Raw genomic sequence first — 27,410 nt, forward strand, 5'->3', positions numbered from 1 at the left:
CCTTACAGCCCTGCTGTTGTATTTAATCTAAGGGTACAAGCTGTACCGTAGTAACAAAAATATAACCATAAGGAATTGTACCAATTTAACAGCTCTACTCCGCTTTTGGCATGTTTGGCTTTTCATAACCTACAATTACTAGCTGAACTGGCACACGGAAGGACTTTGCTCTTAGGGCTTTCTGCCTGTCAGACTTAAGAGATTTTTAATAGTGCTGAATGTGTCCATTCAAACTCAAACCAAGATAATTTTTCTGAATCAAATCAAGTAGTTTTGATGCCTAACCCTAACTGTGACTGAAAACTTTATTCTTCTAATAGCAAAGCAATAAAGGTGATTTCACTGAAGCTTGTTGCCCAGATATTGAATTCTGGAAACTATTGCAATTCCTTGAATATTCCTTTAATGCCATCATTGGGTCAAAATTAAAATTTATTAGCTTTTATGACCAAATACCTATTAAAATGATTAAAATCAGATGTATATTTTAGTGTTTAGCTCAAACTAGAAGGAGATTGCATATTATGTAAGATAGTACAGCACTTGAACAGTTTGTTTAGCATTTTGTAATTTGTTTTATTTCCTTGATCCCAGTAAAATGAGCTTTCCATACATTACCCAGCACAAAATTTTTTTTTAAAACTACTGTCACATTCAGGAAATATGTGCGCTGCACTGTGCAAATGTTGGGGAATCAAAATGAATCTTAATTAAGAAGGTTGTGCAGTCTGCATCGTATCTACCTACCTGTCACACCCCCCTTTCACAACATGAGGAAACAGCTTTACCTGGAGGTGAATCGGAGAAAGTGGTGAAGGTGTTTTGAGAAAGAAACCTGCAGCACTACGCCAAATAAAGCAGGACAAAATCTCTTTTTTTTGGTCACAGTACAATATGAGCCACACTCCACTTTTCCAGATTTACTGGAAGTGTGTTCTTGTAATAGCTTATAAAAACAGAGTGCACTACATGTACATGGAAGTGTTGAAGTATAGTGACCACAGCACACAAACTATTCCAGGAATTTTGTCCACTTTATTACTGATGCAGTCAAACTTGATAATCACAGTCTAAAGATCACAGGCAAACCTCCCTGAAGAGGGAGGAAGAAGAAAATCTAAGGGTAAGCGAGAGCAGAAGTGGGAGATGTTCTACAGTAACATTTAATCTTATCTCATTTGTTTATAAAGTCGTTCCAGTGCATGCGTCAGTTTTCTGGAAGCTGCAAGGATGGGAAATGGGAAGGCAGAAAAAAGAGAAAACTATTCCTTTTCATTCCACACAGGGTGGGAGACATAACGGTTTAATGGAAGTGAAGTAATGAGATCATTTCTAGAATAACAGCGACTGAGAACAGTTTTACTTTTTTTCTCCTTTTTTTAACAAAACAATCAGACTCTGTTTCAACCAATTTCTGTGTTTCTATTCTTTACTCCCTTGACTGTTACAAAACATTCTGTACAATTCCAGATCTGGGAAATGTTTCCTGAATCGTATGAGGTGTTTTCAATAATCCGAGGGCTAAAGGAAATGAAAATGTTACCTGGTGGGCCGGTGTGTTTGCTGTGTGGACCCAAAAGTAGACACAGGAGAGAGGTAAAGAGGGAAATGGAAACACAGCTGATACAAATGAACATGATGCCAGAGGGGAAGCAAAACTAAACACACCGAACATGGAAACACAAGACTTTCAAAATAAAGCAGGAAACACAGAGAGAAGTAAAACGGGACACACATAGGAAGGGGGAAACGGGCAACACCAAAATAATAAACAAAACAAAGCTAAACTGATTAAATAATAACTGAATAAAGACAGAGTATGACCTCCTTAACTTACTCAAAAACAGGAGAAAACGGGTGATTAAAATAAACGGCAGCTCACCCCTACCCACTCCACTTCCTCACCTGTCACCAAGTGACTGCAGCCAGCGGCTGTCACAGGCGTACTGCTTGGACGTTGGGAGAAACGCGAGAACCTCTCTCGCCACAGCGCTCCAGCCTCCATTTAATGGGCGGGTCCTCCAGCTGGAACCAGTCACTCCTGAGCTATATATATATATATATATATATATATATATATATATATATATATATATTCTCAACTACTTGCACAACTACTTGTTGTTCCTAGAGTATTTAAAAGTAGAATGGGAGGGAGACCCTTCAGTTTTCAGGCCCCTCTTCTGTGGAACCAGCTTCCAGTTTGGATTTGGGAGACAGACACTATCTCTACTTTCAAGATTAGGCTTAAAACTTTCCTTTTTGCTAAAGCATATAGTTAGGGCTGACCCTGAATCCTCCCTTAGTTATGTTGCAATAGACGTAGGCTCCCATGATGCATTGAGTTTTTCCTTTCCAGTCACCTTTCTCACTCACTATGTGTTAATAGACCTCTCTGCATTGAATCATATCTGTTATTAATCTCTGTCTGGCTTCCACAGCATGTCTTTTATCCTGTCTTTCTTCTCTCACCCCAACCGGTCGCAGCAGACAGCCCCGCCCCTGCCTGATCCTGGTTCTGCCGGAGGTTTCTTCCTGTTAAAAGGGAGTTTTTCCTTCCCACTGTCGCCAAAGTGCTTGCTCATAGGGGGTCATATGATTGTTGGGTTTTTCTCTGTATCTATGAAGCGCCTTGAGGTGACTTTTGTTGTGATTTGGCACTATATAAATAAAATTGAATTGAATTGAATTGAATATCCATGCGCCAATTGCAGCAGGGCCCCGGCACAGCTGAATTAACATAACCAGATGCATTGATGGCACAAAACAAAGACATACAATGCAGGTTCGTAACATGGGCATACATGGCATGGCTCTGGTCTGGGAGCTCCTTGTCATTGTATGTGTATATGTGGGAAGCTGGAAGTGGTGAAGGCAGCAGGAAAAGCCAATCAGGCATCACTGACAACAGATCATACTTTAATTAGGTATAATGAAAGGGTGAGCTGGGGTAGAAGTGGGTTGCAAAGCATCTTGCAGATGCACAGCAGCTGTAGGCAGGCTAAAGCTGCTTTCTTTCTTTCTTTGTTTCCAATACCACAATAAGGCCATGCTGCTTGAAATATCTTAATCCTGCAATGTCAAGTGTGTCATATTTTATACATGAGGTTTCTAGACCTATACACCATAATTTTCTATTAAAAAAACTGAATAAATTGCACAATATATTGTTATGCAATACACAAAACAGCCAGTTTTAGCAAAGATTATGTAAATAAAAACTCCATGCATCTATCCATCTATCCAGGGTCATTGGGGGCCGGAGCTTTTTCCAGCAACTACAGTGTGAGAGACGGGGTACATTATGGTTCAGGCTTTACAGGGTTAAAGTTAGATTTTTTTCTTTTTCTCATCTTTGCTGCTTAATCCCACAGACAGAAAACTAGCAGAAAAGGTTTCAATTTTTAATCAGTTCCAGCCCCTAAAGTTTGAGCGCAGCACACATCTGGCATTTCCAAAGCCACAAAATACCCTAAACACACGCAAACTCTGTCTGACCTTTTGTCTCTGTGTGTGAAGATGAGCAAAAGTTGATAATGATAATTTAAGGTTATCGTAAAATGTGTCTGTGTGCTTGTGCGAGTGTGTGAGTGTGCGAGCGGTTTACAGCATGTGAATTCACAGCCACAGAAGGGTGTGTGCTGAAGGGTGGGACACCATATGAGGTACTGCGCGCGTAGGTGTTTAATTAAGAAGATTTGTTGTAATCTGTTCTCAGACTTCACAAATAATAAATCACACATGAGCAAGAAAGACGAGTTGGGTAAGAGTTAGTTTGTTCCCTCAGTGGAAATGCTGTTATAGCACTTACTGCCAGCAAGTGGAGACCTCAAGTGACTTCATCCACACTGAAAAACTATGTGAAAAAGTGCACAGATGAACACAAAAGTTTCTACAGTGTCATAACAGCTTATTTGGCCTGTTTAATTTCAGTATTGGGACATAAATGAGTTTGCAGGAAACTCATAACATTACCCAACACATTAGAGTGTATGAAAATTTCACTCTTTCCTCATGAGATCCAGACAGATGTAGGATATATGCCAGATCTGTCATTTCAACTCAAATTGCAGATGAGATGCAGATGAGGAGTTGCAGCGTGAAAACGGCCGAGCTCAACCCTTCAACTGCACTGAAAAAAACAATAATACCATGCACACATGGTAATTTTTTTGTTTGTTTGGTTTTTGGGGGAAAATTGCAAAAATAAAAAGCTACATCACATATTTTATATATTATACACATCTGTAACCGGTAGGTCGCCGGTTCGATCCCCGGGCTCTCTGTCCTGGTCGTTGTGTCCGTGGGCAAGACACTTTACCCTACCGCCTACTGGTGTTGGCCAGAGGGGCCGATGGCGCGATATGGCAGCCTCGCTTCTGTCAGGCTGCCCCAGGGCAGCTGTGGCTACAACTGTAGCTTGCCTACACCAGTGTGTGAATGTGAGAGTGAATGAATAGTGGAATTGTAAAGCGCTTAGGGTTCCTTGAAAAGCGCTATATAAATCCAATCCAATCCATTATTATGTTTTAAGAGGTCATGTGATTGGCTTAGATTATCTCTGAGCTGGCAGGATTATTCTGAAAGTTACTGACAAAGTGATTCAGAGCCACATGTGGATGCAGGACTTTTTGACTTTACTGATGAAAGTGTATATTTTGTGTTGTATCTTCAAAATACATAAAAATGTTTTTACTCATTACATACTGGGGCGGGGGCAAATTAAACAACCTGCCAAAGGATCATTCTCCAAAAGTCTGAATCTTTGCTGTAGGGACGGAGCCCACTTTTTCAAAGATATTCCCTCATTTGGTGTTTTGATGATGCTGGTCTGGATGCTTAAATAGGACACGCCTACTTGAACAATTTAGTAATCCCTTGTGTCTGGTGGATCGGGCTTTTGAATTCATGGAAGAGACCACTCCTGCCAGGATAGAAATGTTTCATCATAGGATAGAGGGGATTATTTTATGAAGAGTTCAGATGCCTTAAAGTAAATCACAGATGCATTGGGCCATCACAGTGTTAAAGCACAACAAAAAGTGACCAAAGGTTAGTCTTTTCAATAAAAAAAATTATGACTGTGGGTCATCTGACAACATCTGACCAGTGGTAAATAACCTGGCACTTAAATATCTCCTTTTTACTAAAAATCTCATTCAGAAAATTACACACAGATTCATACAATGCTGTTATCTGTACTTAAGAACTTGGATCCAGCATTCACACACACAGAGACACTTAGGGAAACTCGAGATTCTAGTATCTAGTATCTTGCCCAAGGACACATGGACAGGAGGAGCTGGGGATCAATCCACCAACCTTCAAATTAGCAGACAACCTGCTCTACTATCTGACCCACAGCCAAAACCTGCAAATCACCCACTATAAAAACACCCTGAACCCCAGGCCAGCCATAAACTCAACCTAACATAATACATCAAAACCTGAAAACAATCCCTTATCTTGATTTTACATCCACGGTGCCACCAGCTGTAAGTGTTCTTAAGCTGCTGATATTTCGCAACTGCACCAGGAGCTGTAGTCAAACCTGACCTCTGAACCCTCTTCAGAAACCAGTCTGACCTGACAGCAGCAGTGTTAAAAGGTTGTGCTCATTTCAAGCATTTTTTTACACCAGTGTAGGACTTTCCACGCCCAAAAGTCTGAGAGGATCCACTTGGGCATAATGTGATGTAAATTTAACCATCAGGGCAAATGTTTCATTAATTTATTCTGACACATGCAGATACTACATTACAAGGGCACCAATAACACATGCGCAGTCCAGGCAGACATCAGTGAAACAAACAGCTACTTTTCAGTATAATCCAGGGAGCAGAGATCAGGACAATTCAGCCTGAAAACAAACAACAACGCCTTAAACCTAAGACCTTTCAGGTGTCACATCGTACCTCAATTTAAACCCAAAGATGGCCTCAGGTTGATGTCTCGACCGCCCAAGACAGAAAGCAGGTAAGCTAGAATAGTAAATATTGTAAGATAACATCCTCCATCCATTCTCTTCTGATTATCTGATTCACGGTCTGGGGGGACCCTATTGTTCTAAGTATACAGCTCTCGGCTGTCTGGATCAAGTTGGCCCTACTATTAAACACATAATACTTCAAACTGTTAAGCACTAAGCAAGTCTTTTAAGGCTGTAGTGTTGTATTTGTCATAGAAAACTTGAAAAAAATTATTTTAAAAACTCTGCAATTTAAAATAAGATCATCAGTTCATTAAAAACAGTTGAGTTAATTAAGAAACTGCTTTAAATGTTCACAGATCTTCACCAAAAACACAATCATGGGTAGAAATCTCTTACAACCACATCTGGATGGGAAATGACCCCACATAAAGTCACGACCCAACAGCTGAGGCAGGGCTTTATGAACCTGAATATGCATTTTTGTTTCCTCTGGGGCTCATTAGGTACATGTGACTGAGTTCACATCACTCACAGAGCACTATGACCCAGACGCAGTTATATTTCCAGTATCCAAGTACTGTCTGTGGACTGTAACACTGAACTGCTCAGCCTTGCGTGGCTCTGACACACTCACACACACACACAGGAAGTTACTCAAGCAAGCTGTAATTTCATTCAGATGCTCCATCGCTCTGTGTGTGTGTGTGTGTGTGTGTGTGTGTGGACAGTTGAAACAAGCGGACTGGTTGAAGTATATAGTCGCCATCTAGTGGCTGATGTAACTACTGCCGATTAAGAAATAAGAACGAATGTATTTAATACTCTATTATGTAAAGATGGAAAAATAATAATTCAGCAGGACAATTAAAGTCACTAGCTTCTCTTTGAATCAGTAACCTCCCTTTATCCCAGCTCTGCTATGATAAAGGGAAGCCAAATATAAGATGCTCAAATCTCAGGAGTAGTAATTTAGTGTTTTTATCACTGTGTGACTTGAGCATCTTCCAGGCTTTTGCCTTACTTTGGGGTCAAAATGTTATAATTAAGAAAAAAAAGTAAAAAACAAAAAAACAAAAACAAAAAACAAATAAAACAAAACAAATCAATGTATAAAGGCCATATGTTAATCTCTTGGACATAAAAAAATAAATAAGGAGGTCAAGCAAAGCCTACCCACCAGAAGTTTAGGCTTCAGCTCTAAGGACTCGGTTTCAGATATTTAGTTCTGCTCATCTCCCTGTATGATGTCTTTGACAGCCAATCAGTTGAAAGCCAGATTAAAGGGAGAGGGAGGTAAAACAACTTGTTTCAGAGGACAATCTGAGAAAATGCACCACAGATGGTATGAAAGATGGATGTAGCTCCATCACCTACTGGTTTCAGAGGTTCTGGTTTGAATCCTTTGAAATTTTTTGCATGCCCAATCTCTGAGTCCTTGCAGCCCGTCATGGGGCCAATGCAGGGATTCAGAGATTTCCAATTGGACATGCAAACAGTTTGATGCGACAAATCATTAGGCATTGAGTGTTTCATAGCACAGATAATCCTCCATTTTTTAAACATAGTATGACAGAAATTTATATAACAGGCTTAATTTCTCATTCGGGATGAGTTCAAATGAGTGACTGAGCCCATAAACAAACAGAGGTCAAGATAAGATCCACTTTCCCATAGACTTCTATAAGACAGGAAGTCTTTTTGGAACCACAGCTATCACCATCAGGTGGCTTTCAGATAGGATGCAAGTTTTAGACACTTCTGCACTGGTTTAATTTTTCGGACATGGAAGCTGTGTCCATGTTTGTCTTTAGGATCTCCACACAAGAACACCAAGGCATAAGATAAATAAGGATTATTTTGAACTGTTGACCATGTAAAGCTAATCTAGAGTCCAAGAACCAAACCATGGAGCTGGAAATAAGTATAATAGCTCCCTTTGAAAGATCCAAATTCTGCTTCTGGTTTGATTTGATTAATTGTACAGATGGTACTAAGATTACATTACAATATTAAAACCAGCACAGTGATGCAGTGTTGGCACCGTCCCCTCTCTCTAGGCTTTCCGGCGTCCTCCCACAGTCCACGAATGTTAGATCTAAATTGGCTGTGGACGCGGGGGTGTGTAGTATAGGGAGTACCCTGCCTCTAGCATCAACTCTATCCCTCCATTCCCTTCCGTTGGATAAGAGGTTAGGAAAACGGATGGATGGATGGAAAAAAACAACAAAAAAAACCCCAACAACAACAACAACCCACACACAGTGGAAGCTGGTGTATTCAACATTTATTGTCTGTCATTTTAAAAACTGTTTGAGGACAATCAAAATATAAATACATTTCTCTCTGTCACTCTCCCTCTCTCTCACATACACACACATACACACACAAACACACACTCACACACACACACACACACACACGACCCCTGCCCCTGATTATGATGTTAAAAGGTGCAACAAAACAACCATCAACAACTGAGAACAACCGGGATCTTTCAAAATCAACCGGATTTCAGAAGCTTTTACACACAGAGAGATCCTTAGAGTATACAGTCATAACAAGCAGGACCCACCACACTGACATGAGCTTCAGTCACAGATTCACACCATGTTTTGCCGTCCTCCTAAGACCATCATGACTCAATACATGGAACAGTTAAAACAGAAGGTGGGTGTAACTTGAACCATATTTGAGAACAAGTTTAAACTTGGACAGTTTGATGAGATTTGATCAAGTAAGAACTGTGAAGAAGTTATTTGCATAAACAAACATCAATACTGGGAGGAAATCTGGTAATGACTTTGCAACTGACTTTTTTTGGCCAACACTGCATTGACAGATAACTGAACTTTGAGTTCAGAGGTCCAGTGAGACTTTGAGGGTTTCCAGCTTTCCTTGAACACAGCAGGAGGGAGAGCTTCTGATTCCCAGTTCCAAGCTGCAGAATCTAAAGCTAAAGATACCCAACGCTGGACTGAAAGTTGGTCTTCCCCCAAAATTATGAAATGAACTAAAACCTCAGTTCAACACAAGTCTCAAAAAAGCTCACAGCATGTTCTTGAAATTGTTCACCATTGATGTAAGCCGAGCCTGAAAAGATCGTTTCCAAACTAACAATTTCAAACCCAGATTTCTGTTCAGTCTGATAATCTTCAGAATAAACAACGGGGCGAAGTTCAAACTGGCAGAAACATCTGGACACCACATGGTGACTCAACACGTGAGTCAGGAACACAGTCAGACTCAACCCGACATTTACACGCTCTCTTCTTGTGGTTTGAAGCTGCCTGCTGACCCCTCTCATTTAATGCCTGAAGCTTTTGGATGAGAATAACACTCGGGTCACGGGGATGAGGAGGAATATCGTCATCTGAAGCTACTGGCTGCAAACAATTTTTAATATCCGCATTTCACAAACAATAATTTAACCGCAGTCTTAGTGAGCAGATTTATTTTTAGTTACCCCGTTGTATGAGAGAAATAGACAAACCTCAACAAATCAACCGCTTCCCTCGGTATTCTAATTCAAGAATATCTTTTTTTGTGTTCAAAATGTTGAACTGTTGGATTCAGCTCCTCTCCTGAGGCAGTGATCAGTGCATCTGCACATCCCGAAAACAAAAAATGATGTTAAAATCATGGGAAAGATTTCATTTCCAAGTCACATTATGGGAAGAGTCAGGGGTCATTTTGGCCTCTAAGGAGGCAACTTCCTCTATAACCGTAAATGAATTACAACAATTTTCTGTTGACAGTCACTGTAAAATGTCATGTGACCAAATCTCACTGTTCAGGTTTAGGGGGGAAAGAAAATTGAATGACTAAAACGGTCAAGGGGATGCTGAGGAGAGGAGGATACGTAGAGTGCAGTCTGGAAGATGTGTCATTAGAACCACACACCACCAGTCAGCTATTGTGATTCATCTTTGTATTTTCTTTCCAACCCGGTGAGATGTCATAGCGTCGAGTTCTTACACTAACCTCGGACCAGTAATCCTCAGACTCAGATGATGTCCCTATGTGTGTAAACCTGATGAAAGTCTGTGCAAGGAAACGGTGCAATTTAACAAATATTCCAGCAGTAAATCCGAGGGAGTTTTATTCAATCCCCATTAGTTTTTCCTCCTCGGGTATCAGGTGGGCAGAGAGTCAACATCTGTTTTTTAGCCGCCATATGTAGAATTTTTAAATTAATGACTCCTTCAACTTCCAGTAATAGTTTTGAGGCATTAAATGTTATAACTGTTAGCAAGAAAGTAACAATTTTAATCACGTCTTTGAATTCATTTATTGTTCAGCAATTCAAATAGTTCTAATGCTGTGCTGAAAGAGGGGTGATTATCTGAGACAGCTGCCTCTGGTGGTGGAATAATGATGGAGGACACCGACATGAGGCTATTTTAAGTCAACTCAAAAAAGCAGATTGAAAAATCAGACGTCTTTACATAGTGTCTTTAAATTATGTGGGAATATTTGTAGTGCTCTGATTTTATCATTTCGTTTTTTCCCAGCTACACACAGATTGAGGGCTGGGCTACACAGCTTTCATTTATACAACACTGAAACATTTCTGTCATCTATTTAGCACGCCTGTGTTTTACTCCACTCAGGTCTTGCTTGGTTTATAACATGGCCAGGGTATTTATAAGAGCTCTGATGAAGACCTGCAGGCCACATCGCCAGAATAAATTGGTGAAAATGACATTTTTCATCTTTTCACCGGACATTTTGTTTATGCGCTGTATTTGAACTTTTAGACATTCAACACAGGAACAACACTGAAACTAATATACTGGGAAAGTGCATCTCAGGAATCAACTAGGTGTTAGCGTGAGTCTATTTTTTTGGAGGGACAGAGGGGTTAATTACATTTTAGCAATATTTAAACACTAAATTCATCTTCTCACTTGTACAGAAACAGACATAAAGGGAACATGTGATGAGAATTTGTAAGTCAGGCTAAATTTAATATTTTTCTTGTCAATAAATCCCTTTTAAAAAGACCAAAAGCAACAAATGTCTGACTATCTAAATATGAAATACTAAAAAAACAACAACTTCCCAGTTACTTCTTAAAATAGCTGGTTAGTTAGCGTCATTCATTTGATTTACAACTGTTATTCAAAACAGCCACTTGGCAGCAATGGAGCATGGTTGGTTTAGCTCTTTTTGTGGAACTTGCTGAGAGTAAGAAAGATAAAATAAGACAAACATAACCAAAATAATGAGTTTGTAATCTCAAAAAGTTTGATAAATCAAGACCACGAACTGTATTTTCCATGATTGTGACTTTTAAGGCCTACTGGGGCTTCAATTTTATAAAATGTCATCAGTGAGTCCAGGTTACATGAAGTGAATAAGTGATAGATGGCCTGTCTTTCTCATTCCTCTAGACACTGGGATCAACCATGATTCTCTAACAATCATTCGGTGTAGTGATCTTACAGTGGACCGGTGCGCAGGTCCTTTTCCCCCCCGGAGGCTGGGTGTGCATCTGCTGCTGTGCTTGTAATCAATCACAGAAAAATCAATCTCTGATTCTGTCTCTGTCCTGTGTGGAGAGGAAAATTCAAAAGCGCGCAAGTTCCTCTCCAGACTTTTTCAAGAACAAAAAGAGAGGCAGAGAAATTGAAAACCTGGACGATTTAAAACTTCTGTCTCTCTCTGCATTTCTCTCCCTCGACCTGAGAGAAGACAGAGAGATGGAGAGCTGTGCTCCCGTTTTCAAACTTCTCCCTCCACCTTTCTGCCCTTCTTCTCTCTGTCCTTCTGGCTCTGTCATTGTCTTGGTCTGTGTTGCACCGTGGAGGCCACTGGGGAGCGCTGTTAGGATGTCTTCCCCAGCTCTATCTTCTTCTGGATGGCACGAGCTGAATGGTAGATGAGCGAGTCGATCAGACCGGCCACTGCACAGGTCAGGAGGCAGGATAAACACAGAGACACAGTTTGATTACATTTTTAATAATATATACATATTTTATTGCACAGGTAATAACACAAAGCATATGTAAATAGCACCACTGACCTGTAAATACTCCTCCAATAATGGCACAAACTCCTGTTAGGAAGTGTGTAAAGGACCTGAACAGGGAGAGAGAAATTATTTGGTATTTAGATTTGGCAAAAAATACATAATGATACCCTTCATTTTATTACCAAATATCATTTTAAACACTTTCCTCCCACGAATAAAGATTATTTGCCTTTTTTTTTTTTAAATATCTGATGTCCAGACTACAAAACCAGTTTTTTGGACTACATTTCCTCATGAAATGCACTTAATGACCTCCACTAGACACAATGTACAGTTACACTGTGTATATTGTAAACTCTCCTGTCTCCCTCCTGTCATCCCCAACCAACTCAGCAGACGGCTGCCCCTTCCCGAGTCTAGTTATGAAGGAGGTTTCTTCCAGTGAAAAGGGAGTTTTTTGTTCAATATTTACTCGCTTGGCGAGTAAATATTTAAGGTATGTCCCAATTCATAGGCTGCATCCTTCGGAGGCTGCATTTGAAAGCCGATTATGTCACAGCCAGGCTACGAAGGCTGTCCCAATTCGAAGGCTGCTCCAAATGTGGCCGACAAATGCATCCTTCATTTACCCGAATTTGAAGGATGGGTTGGGTGTATCCTTCATGGCCCAACCTATCCCAGAATTCATAGCGCGGCTCAGCCATTTCCAGTTTCCAACAATGACGGCAGCGACTTAATTCTTTCTGGGTCACAAAATAAACTTTTAACATATTTTCAGGTGAGACTGTAGCTGTGTAAACTTCAAATATCTGCTCGGTTTATCAAGACATTGCATACTTGCAAAAGTGCTCTGACACTTTCGTAGCCATCTTTTACCCACCAGCCTGATGGTTAATCGGGAGGTCGAGGCGAGAATACTGGACTCCTGGCACATTGTTTTCAGACCCCGTGGTCTTTCGCTACTCAGGTTAAACATGATACACAAGTATCTTAGATAACAAAAGTGTTATTTTTTGGCATTTTTCAGTGTTTTATTTGATTAAAGTTTTCACACAGCTGAATAAACGTCAAACAAAACTGATTAAACAGAAGTGTGAGATGGTCGAGAATTTACTCCAGTGTCGTGTTCTATATTAGCGTGCAAGGAGCAGACGGCTGAGTTTATTAACCTCCACCAAGACAGCTGGTGACGCAAATCTGAAGGCTAGACCGTCCCCATTTCATAGCCTCGCACTTACGGCCTTCCCGGTCTTTGAAGGACCCAGCCCACGTAGACTGTGAAAGCCGGGTCCTTCGAAGGATGCGGCCTATGAAGGTAGCTTGAGTCTTATAGATGACCTATCTACTAAATCAAACAGGTTTACTGCATTGGCAGAGTCACAATGTAAAAGCGTATCGTGTTTGAAAATCGGTCAGCAATAATGAAAGCTACTGTTACAACTTGCCTGTGTTTCTCTGTGAATTTAACCATCATGGGTGACAGTTCATATAAAACGAAGACGCCTGGCAGCCCCTGGTCTCCTATTAGCCCGTTGGCCACTTTCTCGTGCCTGGTAACTGAGAACTGGTTTGTTTTTACCACCTGGTGAAAAAAGGGAAAACCAAAACACAACAAAAACCCGAGTAATCCAGGCTGTAATTGTGTGCTTGTTTGTTTTTTAATTAAATAACTTCTTAAAATCGCATATTATGCTTTTGGTGCATTTGAAGAGTAAACATGAAGAAACAGTTCGACTAACCTCGCCGTCAGTTTTCACGTAGATGGTAGGAACAATTTTCACAAAATACTGGTACATCATTGATGCTGTGAGGAGGAAAGTTTTTACCATTAAAATATGAAAGCAGCCACATTAAAAAACATAATAAAAAAATCTAGACTTCAAACCCAACCACAGCTCTATTCTATTGTCTCAGATATTAAAACAAGTGTTCATGACATGTTTTATATTTAGGACTATTTTTAATTCAGTTTACAACACAGTACAATCTGAAAACACATCAAACCCTAAAAGAGGAGTCACACACACACACACACAGTGAAGCTTACAAAGCTGGATCACAGCATGTCAAATAACTTCAAATGAATGCATAGAACTAGTTGTTTGAAGATTCCTTATCCAGACAATATTTTTATATTTCAGCTTTGTGCCACTTCTCATCTATACCTCAGGAAATGAGACCCTTTCTGCTGGCTACTAAGATTGATTTCTGGATCACAGGCACTAAGGACAGGGAAGACCAGGAACCGCAAATCCATTATTATATCCCAAAGAACCAAAATGTTTTTTGATTAGGAAAGCTTTTTGTCAGAATCTTGAAAATTACAGGAGGGGGTTCTGTACTCAAAACATATGATTTAAATTTGGATTAAATCTACATCACAGGTTTTAAAAAACTGACCTCAAAACAAAGGAGTAACAGTGATGTGTTAAAGAACACAATAGTGTGAATGCATTCACACAATTAGCTGCTTAATGGAAATAAATGTTAAAATTGTATTAAATAAAACACAACCACAGGATGGCGCTGTTTGCTACCCCCCTCCACGTTACCGTAGCTCTTTATGACCTTCCTCTATCTTTTTCTTCTTCCTCTATCCGGTTATGGAAGTCTGCTTGAAAGGCATTTAAAAGCTCACGAGAAACCTGAAGTTTCAAATCTAAAAAACCCCTCCGTTTTAAACACACAATTAAAGGTAAGCGTGACTTCGGACTCATTCTTTTTAGAAATCACACAGGCTGTCGGTGGGACCAGGCCTCGTCTATCTGTCAAGGCCACAGGTGACGTTAGCATGCTAGGCTAACACAACAAACCACACGGAGAGAAAAATGTGAATTTGACAGGTTTCGTCAAAGGAGACCACACTTTCCTTTGTTATCTTTGCTTACATAAGCGCCCTTAAACGGCAAACGTTAACACGCATGGGCAAGCTAACGTTAGCCTAGTATCCCAGCTAGGGAACAAAGTAAGTCTTCGACCTGATTTGTATTAATGCGAGTCAACGCAACCGATTAAAATGTCTTTAAGCTGTAGTGGTTTTAACTTGAGTGACTTAAATTACAGATTAATCTCGGGTATGTTTTTATAATATTACTGGCAACGATGCACAAGTGTATCCAAAAAGTCAGTAAACATACAGAAATGCGCACAGCTGGAAATGATGACTACTAATTGCTGATGGTAACTGCAGAGTACTGGAACGCGTGTACAACTGGGATCACTGGGTTAACTCGGTGACCTTAAGGCAAAGAAACCCAAAACACTTTGTACATAATTGTTATACTTGAATACTTTCATTCCAAAAAACTCAACAAGGTTCTTGCCGCACTTTGAGCTGTAATGACGACCCTGCAGTGATCTGAGATTGTTTACAAGCTTCAACCTGAACATTTACCCCTGACAGCTGCTCACCTACATCCTTGCAGCTATTCTTAGATTTATATTAATGCAGTTTGCACTACTTATACAATCTCAATCTTTACTCTTTTTTTAAACACCATTTTTAGTTATTTTTGTTATCATTCTTGTGCATAAATACAATCTGTTATTATACACTGTACTATTTTTATTTGTTATCTTGCTCTTCTAGCACTAGTTTTCTTGCTATTTTGACATAAATCGGAGGCATTGAAGCCTCTGACACGTGAATTCATAAGTAAAGTTCAAAGCCCTGGTTGTGCCAGTTAAAGAATAATATTCTTCAGAAGAGTACAACCCGACACATGTAATTTTCTAATATGGGGATAATATTGTTGGCTGATATTGCCAAGAAGATTACGTTTACTGACAGCGCTGGCTGAGATTTATTTCATGATGTTTACATTTTTATGGCTAACATGAGGAAAAACATCTTGAAGAGTTCATGCATTTGGGTACTGAAGTGCTTTTTCTCCTGGCAAAAAGGGGGAATGAATAGCTTTATCAGACAAATCATTTGGATACTAGAATCAGCCCTGAGTTTCAGAAATGGTAAATCATAAGTTGCAATCTAGAACTTGCACTGGTTAATCTAATCAAATGGTCAACAAAAATGATATGCTATCAGTTTTAGTAATTGTAGTGCATTTACTTATATGGCTTTGTAATCTGGAGTGTTTCTGTTGGCACTGTTTTTGCAGATAAAAGAGCTAATATTGATGAAATTAGCAGATATTATAATCTCACAGGTCATCATTTGTAGACCTACCACAAGCCACTTTTCACAGATTGAATTAAGGATTCCAGAGGGTCTGTTTCACAATTTTTGAATAAGAACAAATACATAAGATGATAATTTATCCAGCTGGTCTTTAACCTCTTTTTTTGTTGCAATCCTCTGTAGATGCCGGTGGCTGTAGGTCCATATGGCCAGACCCAGCCAAGTTGCTTTGATCGGGTCAAAATGGGCTTCATGATGGGTTTTGCAGTAGGAATGGCTGCTGGTGCCATGTTTGGTACTTTCTCCTGTCTCAGGTAGGTTTGAATTTGGTGTGGGAACAAACTGTTTATATAAGATGTAACAGTATTGTGCTGCTCTAAGTGGTAAATACAGACAGTGTGTTTTGTGCATCAAGATGTTTTGCTACAATAATTGAAAACAATCTTATTAAAAATGTGTTTTATGCTCACATATGGAATTTTTAAATTTGGTGTAAATGTTGCTTGCTTCAACTAGATGAAGAAATGAAAGCTTTAACATGTATCAATCTCAAGGCTAAATATGGAGTGTCTCACTCTAGGTCACGTGAATAAAAAGTAAGACTGTTATTTCTCTCTCCAGGATCGGCATGCGTGGCCGGGAACTCATGGGAGGAGTAGGAAAGACCATGATGCAGAGTGGAGGGACGTTTGGCACTTTTATGGCCATTGGTATGGGTATTCGCTGCTGAAGACAAGAGGAAAGACCTATATACAAATATTCAACCATGGGACTCTTCAACTACTTCCAGTCACAGCTTTCTGTCCATTCAGTGCTGCCATGTTCTCAGCCAACAGTCTAGTTTTGTCAATAAAAGTTCAAATTCATGAAATGGTTTTCAGGGGGCATGTGATTTACTTTTTGATGCCTTTAAAAAAACAAAAAACAATTGGTAACACAGGTAATTATATTTAGTTCAGTGACACAACAGGGAAATACTTTTTCTTATCAATGCTGGTTTCTTTTGGTTACCAGCCACCCTTCTATTTTAAACATGACCTTTGTCACTGAACAGTTGTTTGACAGGTTAGTCCAACTTGGAAACATTAATCCGAGAAGTAAACCCTGAATCGTTTGAGAGCAAGTGCCAGGCTGCTCCTGCTTTGACGTCAGCAGCACTATTGATATTAAAAACAAAAACTTGTATCACTCACCAAGTGGTGCTGTGACATCAGTCCCATCCAGGGGGTTAATAAGACCGGGGTAATCTTTACCAAACGACAGGTGTTTTATCAGATGGGTCATGTTTATCTGCAGAAAGAGAGATTACAAGTTAGCAGATCTCAGAAATTTCTCTGAGTAACTAGCAATAAGCATAAATTTTCACTGCTGAAACAGCCAGATAGCTTGGACTGTTACATACTTGCAGTATGTATTATGAGAAAAGATCAAGAAAATATGTTACTTACATTGTCCAAGCCAAAACTCTGCAGGTCGTGTACTGCAAAAGAAACAAAACCATTTTAAATCACTTACTAAAAAGTAAAAAAAAATGCAAATACAGGCCATGTGTAGTAAATAAAATGTGTTCAAATCAGCTTGTGTGATTGAGTAGTGCCCCTTTGTTCAGCTGTTTGACTCAATTTGTGGATGAATCTGTGGCTCCCTGGCACAAAAGTTCATTCCAGAGTTGGTAGATATCCGTCAAATACTGGAGTATCTAAAATTGGATAAATTTAGGGCACTTTTATGGTAAGGAGGTTGGATTTAGAGGGACTGACAAGCAGCAAGTTCTACAATGGCTCCACAGACAAACTCGTCACCTTTTTGGAAAAACTACAATCACACAAACAAGTGACAGCTGCACAGTGCAGAAGCCAATCAGGGCAAACTTAGTGTAGCCAAAGGTTTGAGTTCACCACATGTATTACCCCTGTATTGCAATTATTACTTGTATGTACAGTAATAAAGGTACTGGTTTAGTCAATTTTATGACAAAAGAAAGTAATACCTCTTCTAATTCAGAAAAGCATATTTAAAATACCTTTTTTTTTCTTATACAAGCTGTAAGCCTGGTCCAGTATAATAGGTGCCATTATGTATTTGATCAATTTGAAATTTTACTTCTCATACACAGTCAGGGGACCAAAACAGCACAGAGACCAGAAATGTTAGGTCCACAGATGCTTGCCATTATTATACACAATGTAACTTGGAGCTTCGATCATCAAGCAAAGAAGAGGAGCAGTCTACAGAAGTCAAGTTATGTTGAACCTACACAATCTTTCCATTTTCAAACTTTAAAGATGATGCTGACTTAAAGAAAAAAAACACATGGAGCAGGAATAAAGCAGAATCGGCTCCCTTTGACTCTACTGCAGTAGTTTTGCATGATTTACAGTCAAAAATAATTCATCTTATACTGAGTGCAACTCCTCAGTTCACCTTCTCTCTGAAGTTTTCCCTTCCTGCTCCCTGTAAGCCTACTTTGTTGTGCTCACAACTAAAGTAAAAGGACTATATTAGGGACATCCCCCGTTTCTAAACACAAAGCCAGTAGGGGGGAAAAAGGTGAAACTGAGTGTTTAGAAGGCGGATCTTTTGTCTCACACCATTACTTGTGTGCTGACCTCATTATTTTAAAGTTCAGCTATGTTTAATAAGAGCGTCCACCAGTGGAGGAGTATATACTGTCACACACACACACACACTCACACGTATGTGTGTGTGTATGACAGCCAATCAGAAAAGGCATAATAGGTCCCCTTAGAAGTAACAAAAGGCTTTACACAAATGCAGCAGGACTCCCCAACACCCATCAGCAACACTCCCCTTGAAATCCAACACTTGTGTTTTTAGCTTCTGCTTTTTTATCACTTTGCTTAATTATAGTAAGTACACTGCTCAAAAAATTAAAGGAACACTTCTTTAATCAGAGAACATCATCGAGTCAGTAAAACTCCAGTTTTAGCTGCTTTGGTTTTAATGAAATTAACAACAGGCGCACTAGAGGGGCAACAATGAGACAACATCCAAGACAAGAATGGTTTTACAGGTGGAGGACACTAGCATTTTCCCCATCTTTTTCATTTCTGACAGTTTTTTGTTATATTAGTGTTGCATTTAGCTAGAGTCAGCATCACTGCTGGCAGCATGAGGCGCTACCTGGACCCTACAGAGGTTGCACAGGTACTCCCAACTCCTCCAGGATGGCTCATTAATACATGCCACTGCCAGAAGACCGTCTCCCAACACAGCCTCAAGAGCATGAAGGGGATTCCTGGAGACAAGCAGTTACTCTGGGAGACCTGGACAGGACTATAGAAGATCCTTAACTCATCAGCAGAACCGGTGTCGGCTCCTTTGTGATGAAGCAGGATGATGACAGCCAGAGCTAAAAAAAAAATGACCTCCAGCATGGCACTGGTCTGAATGTCTCTAGCCAGGCAATCTAAAACAGGCTACCTGGCACCGTGGAGCCTGACTGGCATTTGCCATAAAATACCATAATTGGCAGACCCATCACAGGTGGCCTGTGCTTTTCACAGATGAGAGCAAGTACACGCTAAGCACACGTGGCAAATATGGAAAGGGCCCAGAAAAGCCGCACAGAGCTCTACAGGTTAGGCAAAAACACCCTGACTGTCCTTAGGTATGACCTCATGCTGATGTGTTGGTTCCTGGGTTTGATTTTGAAAAAATGGTTGAGCCTTTTTCACTTTTGTTTTTCAGGGTGTCTTTAGTTAATGTGTTTTCCCCACATTTTTTTGAGCAGTGTTCTTCATTATCTGCAACTATTTATTGTAACAATAACCAGGCTAATAAACTGCATTAAAGCTGTTCTTCAAAAGAATAAAAAAAAATAAAATCTGCAAAAAAGGATGGACTTACTTTCCACAGCGTGCACTACAGAAAAAAGAGAAAAGAGTCACAATAGTAATGCAGGAAGACAGCAAACCATGTTACATTAATGTGGTTGGGCGTGTCAGTAGGGGCTGCACAACTTTGACAAACTGAGTTTTTATGCTCAATATTTTTAGAGTTATTGTATTAAGAAACTAATAACTTAACTCGGGCAATGAAAACAAGCTCTTTGTGTTTGTGATTTGGCTGTTTAGGAGTATTAAAAGCTTAACTCCATTATACATTTTGATTTTTAAGCTTGAGATTTACAGCACAGAAAAATATCCAGGTGAGGAGGATTATATTTGTCAGCTCTAAAAGGTTTGAGCCCCTTGTGATTTAGAAAACAGTTTGTATCCTGTCGGAGTAATTGTGCAGTCCCAGGCACACACAGTACAGAGGGTTTAAGGTCAGTCCAGGCTGGAGATGATTTGGGACCAGAGTAAGGATGAAGCTGGTTTATTTCAGTCACAGCCTCGCTTACAGTCCTCAAGTGATTCTTGTCTCTTGTTTCTTCTGATAAGCATTTAAATATTACACCGTTGAGTTTCAGTCATGATCTCACATTAGCAACTTAAGAACAAAGGTCAGTGTTTTATGTTCCAGATTGGAAACTAAAATCAACAGTGGAAAGTGCAGTAAAACGTCAGCTTCCTTCACTGTTTTACCAGCCAGGTTTTTACTAAAACACATTATTCTTTATACTTTTAAATTTGGTATTCAGACAGTTTTAGAGTCAGATCAGAAGTAGTTTTGTGGCAGATTTGCCAAATAAAAATAAATGTTTTTAGCATGTGGTAGCTGGCTATTGTTAATTTCCTGCTCTGGTACTCCATGAGGTCTAAGTCATCAATGAGAATAAGAAATGCCCTAACCCACTGTTATTGTGTCTTAGCTGAAGATGTTTCATTTTAATTTGAAACAGAACATTTTTAAAAGTCCAACTTCCACATCCTGATAGTACACATAAGCAATTTTACTAAATGAACCAGTCAAAGCATAAATCGTAACAAGTGTCTTAGACCTCATGGGGTGACTGTACATATGAGGGAAACATTTAGCAGGCAGACAAAAAAATAACTTCCAGTCACAATAATGAGCAAAATGCATACACAATGATGGCAAACACAACAGAAACACAAGGAAGAAATGAATAAAAGGAATAAAAACGTAGACAAACACTATGTGAGAGGTAAAATGATGAGAAAATTGTACTTTGGCCGAAATAAATCTGCTACAAACAGTTCAGAACAGATTTGTTAGCTCCAGAAATAATCTTTGGTTTATCTACAAACTCAAAGTTCAGCTATCTTCTAAAGAGAAACCTCTGAGTACAGAATATGACACCCATCATGAAACACTGCAGTCAGCTTTGTAAAACCTGATGTGGGTTCAGTCAAACTCCCAGGCAGTGCATGAAAAACAACACGAATGACATGTAGTGTCACTTGTACCTCTTTCCATTAATTGCAAAGTATGAATAACAGAATGTATTGTTTTCTGCCTGTGAAATCATAAAACCTTTTCAAAATAAATGACTTATGATTTCAGAACTTAATGGATTTTAGATAATATAACACACTGACCATTGCCTTTTTCAAAAAAAAAAAAAAAAAGCCTAAATTTACATTTTGTATCCGCTGACCGGTGAGTCCGTGTCTCAGATCCTGTATTGGTAGACAAGATCAGCTGACTGCACTGTAGCAATCCCAGCTACTGTATGTCAAAATCTTCATCACTGAGCTAAAATGAGTATTCTCAACAAAGCAGTCTGAATAGTGACAAATTGCTGTCATATTTATTTCACAAGTAATAAATGCTAAAGCCAAAATAATTTATATTTATTCTTATTATTTTACATTTTTCAAAATGTAAAATAATAAGCTAGCTTATTGTGCATGATTTTCTGCAGCTGTTTTTAATGAACATATTTAGATGTGTGGCTCAATGTGGACATTTGATTGATGGATGGCTGGATAAATGAATAAATACAGACAGAGACTGATGAACATACATACCCATCAAAGGTTTATAAACACCCTTATGATAGCATCGTAAACTTGTCTGCTAGTCACTCCAAATTTATTTGGAAAAATATAGTCACAGTGATTCTTTCTGTTTAATTTAGGTGTCGTTCAAACAGCGCGGTGATGAAATCCAGGTGAAACACTCCAGACTACAGTGTTCGGTCTCAGATCCCTGCTGAATTGTCTGTGATAAAATATGTTGGGTGTCTTTGCCTATAGAAACATCAATTCATCAAAAAGCTTCTTATTTAGAAACTTGATGCATATCTTAGATGCCAACAGTTCTATAGATTCTGGCTTTTTAAAGGTATTTTGGGCTTCTGACTATAATTACTTACAAAGCTCTGCCAATTAGTAAAATAAAAAGAAACTAAGGGTGTTAAAAACCTTTGGTTAGTCTGTGAGCTGAATGGAGTGGCAGCTTACCGTGGACATGAGACTGCTGGAAACTTTTTCCTGGAGCGAAGTGGAAATTTCCTGCCACCTAAAGCATAAAAAATCCCACCACAAAACATAAGACATATGTATACATAGATATATCCATTTATTAAATTCACTTTGATAAAAATGTCAAGTGATAGCATTGCAAAAGAGTTTTTGTTTAAACCACAGTTACATTTATAACATATTATTCCTGTTAAACTCTTTCTTGCAAAAACGCTACATTAATTGTTTTTTTAATATTATCTTGTTATATTTTAACTTTGCTCAAAGATCATGTGACATTTACTTATGTAAGTCTATAAATAACTTTCAAAACAGTTTCTTCAAAGGCTGGAAATTCTGGATCTTGCAATGCAAGAACCAGCTACGTCAACATAAAGTTACACAGTTGTGTATCATTCTGAGACTTTCTGAGTTGTGTCGTCCCAGGTATGACATACTACTGATGACTACTCATCTCAGTAGTATTCTCGTTCTGAACACTGGATGTCCTCCCGAGAGATAACAAGCCTGCTGATCTTTGACAGCCCTGCCATGTTATTAAGGATGACGTGTAAGACTTCATACCTTGTTGACTTCCAGGAAGCCGTAAACCTGACAGCCTTCATTCTTCTGCTCCTGCATCTTCTGAGTGAAACCCTCTCTTTTACATTGCTCGATGGTGTCTGCACTCTTGAATGCCCAGCCTCGCCGCCGATACGCTTCGCGCACATCATCACAGGTGTTGCAGCATCTGGACACACACACCAAGAAGAACCAAGGCGAGTTAACACAGGGTCATACAGTAAACAGAGACAGAAAGAGCAGCCTGTGTTTGTGTCTTACTTGAGATCTTCAGTTTCAGCTCCGTAGCAGCTCTCGCATCTGTCTGGGTCCAGCGTGCTGGGATCAAACACTTCGCCATCATCAGCCTTACCGAGCTCTGAACAATAAAACACAAAATAATCATGATGATTAGCAGCCAAACAACATCCCTACTTCAGCACATAACTCTGAGGAAGATAAACCCTTTCTAAATTACATAGTTGTATGGTTTTTTTTTAAATATATGTCAGTAAAGAGACCCAATATCATGTCAGTAATGCAAATATGACAATATTATAAAAAATATAAGAAATGCTCTTTTTGTACAGATTCTTGTCATCTTCATATATTTGTATTTTGAAGTTAATAATGAGACCACACAAGCAAAGTTACAGATGAAACTGACAAATATTTCCAATTTTCTATAGATACTGCAACAATATTGTTAGTCAATTTTTTGACCATGATATCCTCAAGTTGAAATCTGATATCAGAACAGACCTGAGCAGCATCTAAGCAAAACAAAAGGTTCAACTGCTCCTATATTATAAGAGCCACAAACAGCTTTTAAATAGCGGTGCCTCCTGCATTTACAGTATTGTTGACTGAGGTCTTCTATAGAAGAAATACATATGAGCTTATACATCAAAGAACTGTAAGTCACAGATCTTACGTGTGTATCAGTGATGCATGTTAATCACTGGAATGTTTTTATGTTTGAGAAGCAAAAAAAATAAGCAGGAAAAGAGTTCGCTGACTCATCGTCTGTTTTAAAACTATGCCCAGAGACATATAAGATGCAGAGGCTCTGCAACAAGAAAACAAGCAAACAAAGGAAAAAACTGAACAAAAACAATCTAACAAAAAAATCATCACATTATTTGTTAATCCACTGCGCTGCCAAACCAAATATGCACACCTCCACACACTGACCAATCTGCTGAACAGTATCAGCACCTTAATGGTGAGCGTAACATCATCTTTTACCGTGCTTTTCTGCCTCCTGGGTGACAGGTTTGAGTTCTTTATCCAACCGCTGTTTGAACAGATTGTGTTCAACGTCCAGCTGCTGCTCACCAGCCACGTCCATTGCATCTATACTAAGATCTGCCAAGAGAAAAAGCAGATGTAGGTTTTTATCATTAACATATGTTATGATTAGCATGCTAACTTCATCAGTCTGGAGCTTTTTGAGAAAAGAGAACTTACAGGCACACGGCATGTGAGGGAAAATAATATCGATGTTGATTTTGAGTTTGTCTCCCCGTGACGTGTCGACGTACAGCTCAGGATGGACCTGCCGGGCACAGGTGATTGTTAACTTAGTCATCCACGTAAAACAGAAACACCAGTTAAAACAAACATATTTAATCAGTCAGGGAACAATTTATCTCTGATGCTTTTTGTTTTTTTAAACACCAAAGAAACAGAAAGTTAGTCTTCATTTCTGCACTAAACACAGTAGAGTTTCTGAGAAAACCCTGGAAAAAAATTGTTTTTGTTTGTCCTTCACACTTATGTGTGTGTAGACTTTTAGTCTATTTCACTGTTTACACGTGCAGACTCATCAGAGCAGTCTAACAGGTATTTCAGGCCACCTTTATCACCACAGTCTGTACCTTTAATCATCGGTAGAAAAAATTAACACAATCAGGATCTTGGAAACCACGTCATCAGTGTCAGTTAACTGGTATCAGAGGAAACCAGATTTATGATTATGGTTCTTTGCAGATAATATAGATTCATTCATAATGGAAATTTAATTGGAAATTTACTTTATCAAGGAGAAATAAACAGACACTGCACTAAGCCCCAGTATGAGACTTAAGTTGCCTGCTGTAACCAAAAGTATTCATTTGGTATCATATATGAGAACAAGAACAAAAATAATCATCATATTTAGAAACAAGGCAGTAAATATTTTCTTACATTTTACTGAAAAGATTATCTAGAATTTGCACATTCAAAAATAGCTGTGAAATTTCTATTAATGAATTTTCTGACATGTTTGATTAGACCACTGGCCTGCACATGTAGAAGCTCAGAAACAAGTGTAAAAAAACAGATTTGGACCTGTTATTTTTTACTTTGTGTGCCAGGTGTTGGGTTTAATTTCACAGGGTGGAGGATGACACCATCTAAAGAGGACATCAAAATAAAGTGGATAAACTCACCTCTTTAGTCAGATAGTATTGCAACTCAGAGACAAACAGGATTAGCATGATGACACCACTGATTATAGTCACTGCAGAGACACAGAGGAAGTATGCATTTTAACACCACACAATATCACATTTCTGTATAATGAGAAAACTCTGAACGATAACCAAGTGATTACATGAAAGGAATATCTGTACAACAATAACATGGAAAAGAAGCAGCATTATTATTACTTGTACCTTCTTTCCAAAAGTAATCCAATATTCATATATCACCTAATTCTCGCATATACAGACTGCATATATACATACATAATATGGCACTAATAAGTTCATAAACTAGCCTACACCACAGTCAGCTCAGCTGGAATAGATCAAAGATCTTCTGCTGAATAACTACATCTTGGTCTAGATATTTTTGACACCATTACATTTAATATTTACAGAATACATTTAATATACATAATGTACTCAATTGTGCAGCATGGTTGTACAGTGATTAGCACTGCTGCTTCACAGCAGTGTCAAGGCGATATTGAAATTTGGTCTTGTCCTTTGGCATCACTGAATGACACTCTGGGTCAACAGTTAGACGGAACTGATGCTCCCAAATGCTCTTTTTTCAAGGATCATGTTCTAACTTTCCCCGAAATCTAAGCAAGTAGTTTCCAGTCCCTAAATCTGAACAGCAAAAGCAAAAACTGTTTGAAAATTAAATGAATTAGCAATTGAGGAAAAACGATGAAAGTGGTAAACACAAAGGTCCAAATGTGAGGCGAACCTCTGTCTACTGTGATTCTTATGTTTGACACCCCTGGTTTAGATGATACAAATACATCCCTCTTCTTCTTCCATATTCACAAAACAATGTGTTTTGACAGTCATTTAACAGTCACTAGTTTAAAAGAAAATCCCAAGATTATAAATAACAATAGCCCTGTTGGAAGATCAAAAAGACTAAAAAGTCTACTATACCTCACATTATTTATAAATCATCCTCTACACAATTTTAGTTCCTACCAAACTGCACAATACTTACTGTTGTAGTTCACACATCATGATAACAAGCCTGTCTCTAAGCAAATGTCTGCATACGGCGCTGTAATAGATATGTTGTATATAACCTTTCTAATGATGCTTGTCCCATCTCTTATGTTATTGTCATCATAGTATAATTAATTTAGTTCAAGCCTTTTCACATCTGTTTCTACCTCTTGAATTCCCTCTCTCGAATTAATAAAGTTTTACTCTATAAAAACCACAGGAGAATGATTACAAACTAGTCATCCGTCTTGTAAAAATATGCAAAATCCACAACAAGTCCTTCACAAAAATCCTGTGACACAAACTCCTCAAAATGTGTGATTTTAAACCGGTTTCTCTGCATTTGCACCCACACTTTATGCTCAACTGTTCCTGAGCTAGCTGCATCGCTACTCTGTTATCGGAAATGTAAATATTACAGACATCTATTCTGCTTGATTTCAGGCTTCCCTTGAGTTGCCACAGGCATGCTAAGACTGTAACTTTATTCATGTGTACTGTATTTGAGCACTGATAGGAGAAATGAAGCAAATAGCTTTGTTGTTAGCCGCTGCAGCTAACAGGCTGTATGTATGAATGGCTGCTGCTCTGTGACAAATTAAAGCCTCTCACCAGTCGCCCCTCCCCACGTCTTCACTCGGAAATCCTCCAGAGTTTTAGGATAAGCGTCAAACTGCTTCAGTTTATTTAACGTGTCCATTTTCTAAACCTCCAATCACCCGCTACAAAAAATGTTACCGACAGATTCCTTCAGACACACACACCAGCCCTCAACTTTCACTTCCGGGACACGCGAGGGGCAAGCTTGAGCCAATCAGCGTCGGCCGCGTATTTTTTTTCTTCCTCCCTGTGCTCCTTGTTTTCTTTATTCAAAGGTCTACCTGTGGACACGCTGGTTTACATACAGTTGCATACATTTTACAACAATAATCACCTTTGTGGTGATTATCAGTAGTTACATTTAAGGCTATTAACAATCAATAACTGCATTATAAGTAACACCAGT

At 39.0% G+C, this 27,410-nt stretch overlaps 2 protein-coding genes across 3 annotated transcripts; one reads left to right on the plus strand and one right to left on the minus strand.

Moving 5' to 3' along the window:
* Positions 1-8,201: 8,201 nt before the first annotated feature.
* Positions 8,202-27,184, minus strand: ergic3 (ERGIC and golgi 3). 2 transcript variants are annotated; one of them, XM_087840875.1, is made up of 14 exons: positions 27,017-27,184; positions 25,376-25,446; positions 24,411-24,498; positions 24,189-24,308; positions 23,223-23,319; positions 22,965-23,130; positions 22,380-22,437; positions 19,915-19,929; positions 17,493-17,524; positions 17,238-17,334; positions 13,646-13,710; positions 13,352-13,488; positions 11,958-12,013; positions 8,202-11,838 (listed from the first exon to the last, which is right to left on the minus strand). In XM_087840875.1, exons 1-14 carry the CDS (start codon positions 27,102-27,104, stop codon positions 11,759-11,761), a joined length of 1,170 nt encoding a protein of 389 aa, XP_087697001.1. In that variant the 5' UTR covers positions 27,105-27,184; the 3' UTR covers positions 8,202-11,758. The 2 variants fall into 2 exon arrangements, with proteins under 2 accessions (XP_087697001.1, XP_087697002.1); XM_087840876.1 differs by lacking the exon at positions 19,915-19,929.
* Positions 14,442-16,919, plus strand: romo1 (reactive oxygen species modulator 1). Its single transcript, XM_006783031.3, has 3 exons — positions 14,442-14,601; positions 16,228-16,358; positions 16,666-16,919. Exons 1-3 carry the CDS (start codon positions 14,470-14,472, stop codon positions 16,772-16,774), a joined length of 372 nt encoding a protein of 123 aa, XP_006783094.1. The 5' UTR covers positions 14,442-14,469; the 3' UTR covers positions 16,775-16,919.
* Positions 27,185-27,410: the final 226 nt, after the last annotated feature.

This window comes from Neolamprologus brichardi, chromosome 5 (genome assembly GCF_056152115.1).
Source record: "Neolamprologus brichardi isolate AB-2024 chromosome 5, ASM5615211v1, whole genome shotgun sequence".
NCBI lineage: Eukaryota > Metazoa > Chordata > Actinopteri > Cichliformes > Cichlidae > Neolamprologus > Neolamprologus brichardi.

Coding starts and splice junctions, on each gene's coding strand:
- romo1 (XM_006783031.3), top strand. CDS start 14,470: ATGACCTTCCTCTATCTTTTTCTTCTTCCTCTATCCGGTTATGGAAGT. Junction 14,602..16,227: donor TTTTAAACACACAATTAAAG/GTAAGCGTGACT, acceptor AATCCTCTGTAG/ATGCCGGTGGCTGTAGGTCC. Junction 16,359..16,665: donor GGTACTTTCTCCTGTCTCAG/GTAGGTTTGAAT, acceptor TTCTCTCTCCAG/GATCGGCATGCGTGGCCGGG.
- ergic3 (XM_087840875.1), bottom strand. CDS start 27,104: ATGGACACGTTAAATAAACTGAAGCAGTTTGACGCTTATCCTAAAACT. Junction 13,711..17,237: donor TGATGTCACAGCACCACTTG/GTGAGTGATACA, acceptor TCCTCCTCACAG/CATCAATGATGTACCAGTAT. Junction 13,489..13,645: donor ACGTGAAAACTGACGGCGAG/GTTAGTCGAACT, acceptor TTTTTTCACCAG/GTGGTAAAAACAAACCAGTT.